At 35.2% G+C, this 8,369-nt stretch overlaps 1 protein-coding gene across 1 annotated transcript; it reads right to left on the bottom strand.

The window, feature by feature from the left end:
* Positions 1 to 7,021: 7,021 nt before the first annotated feature.
* Positions 7,022 to 7,821, bottom strand: LOC122578257 (14 kDa proline-rich protein DC2.15-like). Its single transcript, XM_043750172.1, has one exon. It carries the CDS (start codon positions 7,700 to 7,702, stop codon positions 7,253 to 7,255), a length of 450 nt encoding a protein of 149 aa, XP_043606107.1. The 5' UTR covers positions 7,703 to 7,821; the 3' UTR covers positions 7,022 to 7,252.
* Between the last annotated feature and the right edge of the window lie 548 nt (positions 7,822 to 8,369).

Raw genomic sequence — 8,369 nt, 5'->3', positions numbered from 1 at the left:
AAATCAAAATATTATATTATTTACTTTATTATTTTATTTATTATTTTATAAATTATAAGATATCATATATAGATTACTAGATTAAACTCGCGCATTGTACGGGATTAACTGAGAAAATTTTAAAAAAAATACAATACATTATTATTCATAAGTTATTATAATATAAAAAACTATCAAATTACGATTGAAATAAAAAATAAATTTATAGTTTATAAATATATGATATACGTCAAATATGTTAATACATGGCTAATGAAGCATAAATATTTATAATCATTAAAAATCTTTTTTATGATTATATTTATTAAATATTAATTATTTTCCAATAATTATAAAGAGCCGTGAAAATAGTCATAATGGATCTAAAATTGATAAAAGAAACTTAGGATCTTTACACAATCATATGTCCCAGGTTGTTGATCCTTACTGATTAGTCTAAGTTGACTTCTAATGATATACCCTATACGGAGCTTTAGCTCTGTATCCGAAGCAGATACGAAGACACCTTTTTACAGGTGAAAATTACTTATTTATATACCTAGGACGGAGCCCAACCTCCGTTCAATATAATCATTCCGGAGCTCTTACAGTAACAAATACCTAGCTCCAAAATAAAATATATAACATAGACCGGGTATAAATCCTTTCCATTATTATCCGAATAAAATACATATCAAAGTCCGAATAACTCGGACATGGTTTATTAAGAGATTACCAAATGAGGAAGAGATTTACTCTAATTCTCTTACCCCCCTCTCCAAGTTTATACCCTCTATATAAATAGAGGAGGAAGCCATACGACACATCATCATATATATCACATACAATTCTCTCTGAATAATCAATATACATACGACCTCCGATATTATCATAAACCCTAAACCACTCCATAAACCCTAAGTCGCACGAAACGACTTAAGGACCAACAACAATAGGCGTAAAGCGATCTTCGACCCTCTGACCGAAAGGGAATCGCCAACAAAACACCTCCAACCCACTCACACCTTCGGTTGAGTCATAGTGCGATTATTTGATCAAACAACTTATATACCCAACTTTGTCTTCTATCTTTATTCTCATCATTAACTTAAATCAAATGCTATAATCTTTATTAATGCATTTTGAAAAAAATCATTTCTTAAAGTTATTACATCAATACATGTGAATTCCGGTTCAACTTAAACATCTAAGTTGATCTAATTTTAGTGAACATAACCTAACTGAGCTTACAACTAAAGATTTAAACATTCTTTTATATTGTTTGTTATCATCATATTCCAACATGTCTTATTTAAAACTGCTAATTATATTATTTATGAAAATTTTATATGTTTAGCTCGCGTATTACGCGGGAAAATAATCTAGTTCGATAAAATAATTATGATATTTCTTTAAATATACTACTAGTTTGTATCAATAGTGAATGTTCATTATAATCTATATCTATATCTATACTCTTTTATAATAGTTATCAACTCCCTATTTTTAGAAAGTGTTAGGAAATGGTTAGATACAAAAGTATTAAATTAACCTTAATAAACACCCTCTATGGAAAGAAATATTAGAGATTATCGAATTTGCCCTTAATGAATTAATTTACACTTTAAACTTTTATCTTGCTAATTTACACTCTAAGTCCTTATCTTCTAAAATATTTTCACAATCACCCTTACATCAACTTACACGGTTACACCATTCAACACGAATTGTCAATGTCATCACCATCGGTCACCGACACCACTAAACTACGTCACTGTCGCAAGTTAATAAAAAATTTAAACTGTTTAATTCCCTGATACAAAATTATTTAAATGCATGCAATATTATCAACTAATAAATAGAAAAAAAAAACTAATCTTTTAGTAAAAACCGTAAACCACCTGTCACATACTAGAGCCCAAAGTTGCACACCTTAGTTCCGTACACACAAACGAACCTTCGGTATTTAGTTAAGTGCTATCTATAACCGAAAGTTATAACAACTTACCCATTGAAAAATAACTATTTGGTTTGCTCTCCACGCTAAGGAGGGTATCAAACTCCCATAAGAAAAGTACATATATTAATGTGGGGCAAAAGAAAGAAAAAAAATATACCTATTTTTTTCTCCCTCCTTTTCCTCCCTTGCATCAACCTAACCAAGCCTCCCATGAGCCGAATTTTTAATTACTCATGGTCATATGGGTCGGCCCATGGTGCGATGATGTGCGACTCGGTTTGACCCACTCGTAATTTTTAAATCTATTTTTTGAAACTTTTAGGGCGCGGTTACTTAAGGAAAACACTCCTTGATTCCATTTTTGTTTTGCAAGAAAACATGGAACACAGCAAACGCATTTGTTTGGTCAAATAATCGCACTATGGCACAACCTAGGGGGTGTGGATGCTGTGAAGGTGGTTTGTAGGCGATTCCCTTCCGGTCAGAGGGGACTATGGCTGCCTTACACCTAGTTTGTTTTGTTATATAGTACCGAGCTCAAGGTCCAGTGTTAGTTGCGTGTGTAGAATGAATCCATGCCGCATGGCATCTCCCCCTTTATATAGGGGGTAGAAATCTTGAAGAGGATGGTATGAGAGTTATGGTAAATCTCTTCCTCCTTTGAAGATATCTTTTATCTTTTTAAGAAGATTGTGATCAAACCGTGTACTCAAGCCTAGGGGTGTAAACGAGACGATACATTTCGTGAGCTACCCGAATTTGACTCGCAAATTATTCGAAATCGACTTGGTCTTAGTCGAGTCGAGCTCGAGCTACTCGAGTAGAACTTCGAGTCGAGCTCGAGCCTCAAAACAGCCTACTCGAAAAGCTCGTGAGCTTAATCAATCTTTACTTATTTACAATATTACCCATGAGTATTATATATTTTTACATAATTTATATTCTACCGAGCCGAGCTTAATCGAGTCGAGCTTGCAATTGTCGAGCTTATGACACTAATTTGATTTAAAATAAAGGCTTAGTCGAGCTCGAGTCGAGTTTCGAGCTTCGAGTTTCACAATCGAGTCGAGGTCAAGCTTGGCACTATGTCGGCTCGACTCGTCTCAATTACACCCCTATTAATCAGGCCTAGATATATTATCTATTTTATAAGAAGATTCGGATAACCATGGAAAGCATTTATGTGTATCCGATCTTTTGGTACGTTCATCCGGAGTTGGGCAGATTGCTCAGGAGCTCTGGAATGAGTATAACTACGAAGGTTGCGCTTCGTAGCTTTTGGATGTAGATCCGATATTAAGTGTTGTAGACAAGTAGTTTTACATGTGCGAAGGTGTCGTTGTATCTGCTTCGGGTACGGAGGTAGGGCTCCGTATAGGGTACATCATCAGCATTCAAATCATAGTTTATGGTTTTATCTAAATACATGACCGTAATCATAAAACAAAAGATCTAACGATATATCATTAGTTCTCTTTTAGTTGGAAAATGTACCAACCTGACCTGTTCATAATTGCACATATATCAACTTCATTTCTCCCCTCTTCCACCCAACACATCTCAACCCCTTTCTCAACAATACAATGTAATACAAAATAATATATTGGCTGATCTTAATGAAAGCTTGCACCGGACCAGCTTCTATCTGATTTCCCAGTATGAGTAACAGTTTTACCATTATATGTGGTCTGATAAAATCCATCATCATCATCATCGTCTTTATCATCATCCCAACGTGCCCAACTATCACCAATCTATGACACAGTTCCTACATCAGATGTATGCTTTCTATGCCATTATCCCAATCATCCGAAGCACCAGCAGACGTCGTTATATTCCTTTCGGATGCATGAGCTGGCTGAAGTGCCATTCCCACCATTAGAATTCCAACCTTTTGATTTTTGATAAAAATCCATTTCCTTTGGTCTTATTTCTTGAAGAGTCATCACTCTTCCCGGAAGGGCTTTCTTTGGTGTATTCTTCAACCTTCTGTAAAGCCATTGCCATTACAGCTCTCATGATTCCCCATGTCATTTGTCCAATTTTGGTTTTTGCAATTTTTTTTCTTTTATATATAAGCTATAATGTTAAATTCTTTTTTCTTATATTTGTAGATACCTTGAAATGATACAAGACCATACGAACAGTCACAATTAGATGCCATGGTTAAATTTTGGACACAATGCATTTTCGGTTCAAAACGACTATAGTATGGACTTTGCATTGAACTTTAATTTTGTTTAGTTTTTTGGAGATGTTTAATAATGTATTCTAGTAATTCGTTTGATTATATATTCTAGTAGTTTAATTGTGAATTACTTAGATTTTGCATTAGATACTAGTAGCTTGGATTTGGTATATTTTTAATGAGCACCAAGTTTGTTTTGGATGTTTTGGCCACTACAAGAAAAATGTTGATTAGTGACCATTTTGCTTAGTGACGACCAAAATTTGGTCCCTAATGACTTTATTTAGTTACCATTAAGAAAAAGTGGTCACTAAATTTGGCCACTAAACACAATTAATGGCTAAAAATAACATTTTTTGTCTCTAAACAAAATTAGTGACGGACCTTTAGTGACGAAAAGTGACCACTTAAAATTTGGTCACTAATTTATTATAATGCGTCACACCCCGACTAAGGCGGAAAACTCGGGATGCGACGCATAGTACACGCGCCATGGATATTACATAGGAAGACTAAATGAATCCATAAATATAGAAAGTCTTGTCATAGATTAACACAAACATTTAACATAAATCCAAACACAAATAAAGCATAATCCGACTCTCACGCAGGGGATCAAAGGTTAGGCATAATGTCATACTAATACAAAAGAGAACATTAACACAATGGTTGGTGAGTTCGTAGGGTTATGTTATCAGGTTATCGTGATGCATTTTCATGAATACTCAAAGTGGCCATGTCACAATGTTGCCATGGACTTATCAAGGTTGACATAATCATAAGGTTGCCATTGACTTATCAAGGTTGACAACACTTACGGTACCAGGTTAAGGTTGACTATGAAGGGACTTACGGTTCAACAACCAGTCGTGCTCAAAAACATGTATCCAATGCATCCATATGTATCCACAATGTAAATCAATAGGTATCCAAGTCATGAAATCATATATTTATCTAAACAAGTTATCAAGAAGTATCCGAAATGCGTTATCAATCATGTAGTCAAAATAGGTTGTCACAGTATCATATCCAATAAATACAGTTTCACAAGAAAACATTTTGTATCAGCCCCGAGAAAACAAGTAAAAAGGGGACTACGAAGCTCACTTGAATGCTAGCAACAAGATTAAGCTACGCAAGATATCAGGAAGCAAGTAACCGACACGTAAAAGTAACCGACACGTAACAATCTGTTCCAAATTATCATAATTAAATATGTGTTCATTACAGGTAAACGTGCTCATAACATGCCGCCAAGTGTTGACTAAGTTGTCCAAAAGCGTACTAGTTTGACTTTGACCCGATTTTACAAGTTTGACCAAAGTTGACCAAATTACAAGTTTGACTAAGTTGACCAAATCGACTAAAGTTGACCAAACCAACCAAAGTTGACCAAACCGACTAAAGTTGACTAAAGTTGACCAAATCGAGGTAGTAATTGAAGTACGAGGTCTCAATTGAAATTTGAGGTCTTAAGTTGAATTTGAGGTCTTATTTCACTAAAAGACAAAATTAAAATTGAGAGGCTAGTAAATCTGGGGTCTCAATTGGAAATACGAGGTCACAAATGAAATACGAGGTCACATTTGAAATACGATGTCACAATTGAAATATGAGGTCATATTTGAAATACAGGGTCACATCTGAAATACGAGGTCACAATTGAAATACGAGGTCACATTTGAAATACGAGGTCACAATTGAAATACGAGGTCACATTTGAAAATACGAGATCACATTTAAAATACGAGGTCACAATTGAAATACGAGATCACATTTGAAATACGAGGGCTCAAATTGTCGTGGTCGCAAACTGGGCTGTTCTTCCCCAAAATTCATTCTAGAAAACCCTAATCGTTTCTTTCGATCTGGAAGTTGTTTTTAACATTAGATTGTACTTTTAAACCTACAAATATGATAGAAAAACAATACTAACGTTGAAAACTCGGAAACGGACTTAAACTCGAAAACTCATTTGAACCAAGTTTATAAAAAGTGTACAAAATTTCTTATATCTCAAGATTTTGTTAACGAAATCACATGAAACTTTGACAAAAGTTGTAGTATATGATTCTAAACGTTTTGGACGTAAAAAGTTTCATAGTTGGCGGGTGTAGTGTGTGTAATAAAAGAAAAACCAAAAATATTCAAAAAAAAAGCATAAAAAGGGTATGGGGTAGCAAAAGTGTGTGTGTGTGTGTTTTGCTTAGAGGTTAAGTTGGTGGAAATGAGGAATGGTGAAAGAAAAAGAGTATTTATATGTAGGATAAAATAGAATATCCCATACAAGGCCTTAATACTAGGCCGAACCAAATAAGAGACTAACACCAAAAATACGAGGCCGACAAAAATACGAGGCTAATCTCCAAATACGATGCTACACTTAATTTACGATGTCAACTTAAATACGAGGCTGAGTCAAAATTACGAGGTCGTATATAGTGAAAACTTTATTTTGACTCGAAAACTTAAATGATTAACTCACGGGTATTACATAATGACCAAAATTTGGTCACTAAATATAGTGACGAAAATTTGGTCATTATGATAAATTAGTGACCAATTTTTTAGTGGTCACTTTTTGTCACTTTTCGTCACTAAAAGTCTGTCACTAATGTTGTTTAGAGACCAAAAAATGTTATTTTTTGGCCACTAATTTTGTTTAGTGGCCAAATTTAGTGACCACTTTTTTTTAATGGTAACTAAATAAGGTTACTAGTAATCAAATTTTAGTCGTCACTAATTGATATTTTTCTTGTAGTGGGCAAGACTTTTGAAACTTGAGAGTATGTAAAGAGGTTTTGTTTTTGTTTTTGTTTTGGGGTGTTTTGGTTATTTGGTATGAATTCATCTCGTCATATCATATATCACACACAACAACGTACACACATATGTATTATATACTCCTTGAATTCCAAACGTAATAGAAATCCAAATACAAGAGTGTCTGTAAAATTCATGAATTTGCAAAATACAAGTACATAACTTATTTATTCTTGAATCATACCGTACGTAGGTCCATGATTCTTTACAAGGGTATCTTGTACCTTCCATTAATTAAACGTACGTTTAATTATACCAAATATACAAGTACTTTGATAATTCTAAAGATGGAGTAAATCGATCTAGGCACATTGAAAGCCGGAGGGGACCTTCTTTCCACAGTAGTTAAGCAACAAGCTCAATGAGACGGGGACGTTGAGGTGGATCCCCAAGACGTTAGCTTTAATGGCAGTGCAAAGGCAGACGGCAGCCTCAAGATCGGCAAGGCCCTGGATGAGGGTGCAGCATGGTGTCTTTGGTGGAGTTCCGACAACTAGGTGGACAAGGTCATTGAGCAGCTTAGCACATACACCCAACTTGAGAGTGTCTTTTGGGCAAGTGGCTTTGCTGGGAGGATGTGAAGGTGTCGGAACTTTTGGTGGTGGTGGGCACGGTGCCGGAGGTGGTGGTGGGCAAGGAGACGGGGGTGGTGGTGGGCAGCCTTTTGGGGTATGAGTGGAAGTCACCAAACTGAAGAACACAAGATTGAGAGTAAGGAGAAAAGCTGTTGTTGCCAAAGCCCTTGAAGCCATTCTTTCTAAGTGCTTTGATTAGCTTTGAAAGTGTTATGGCAAACTCAATTTGCTTTGAGTGAAGATATATAGACAAGGTGCTTGGGGCATTTATAATAATAGAATAAACTTATCCATCCATCACTTGCCACTGGCTATTAAGTTCCCCATGTTTTTATTAGCTTCATTCATTTATTCCAATTTAACTTATTTCGCTTCTAGCTTTAACCAGAAATATTATACTATGTTGTTTCTCGGAATTAGGGATGGCAAAAAAAAGCCCGACCCGTCGGGGAAACTCGATACCCGAACCCGTTCGAGGCAGGGAGTGAGGCATGTCCACCCCGACCCAACCCGACCCGATATCAATAACTATATATATATATATACTTATAATTGATTAGTTTTGAATTTATATTTCACCTATGTAGTTACAATGTTTCACACTTATATCAACTAATTTGTATCTACATTCCATCCATTTTTCAAAACATCAAGAACATGTAATATCATTTCTCAAATTAAATAAGATTTTGGTAATTATTATTGAAAAATAACTATTCTTATCGGGACGGGTTTCGGGTTTTGGGTATTACTTTACCCTTGATGGGGTCCCCGATAAGGTACCCCATAGGTATCGGGTCGGGTTCGGGACGCATATTCCTTATCGGTTTCGGGTTTTACAATA

The sequence above is a fragment of the Erigeron canadensis genome, chromosome 8 (genome assembly GCF_010389155.1).
Source record: "Erigeron canadensis isolate Cc75 chromosome 8, C_canadensis_v1, whole genome shotgun sequence".
NCBI lineage: Eukaryota > Viridiplantae > Streptophyta > Magnoliopsida > Asterales > Asteraceae > Erigeron > Erigeron canadensis.
This window is presented reverse-complemented; position numbering and strand designations above follow the sequence as displayed.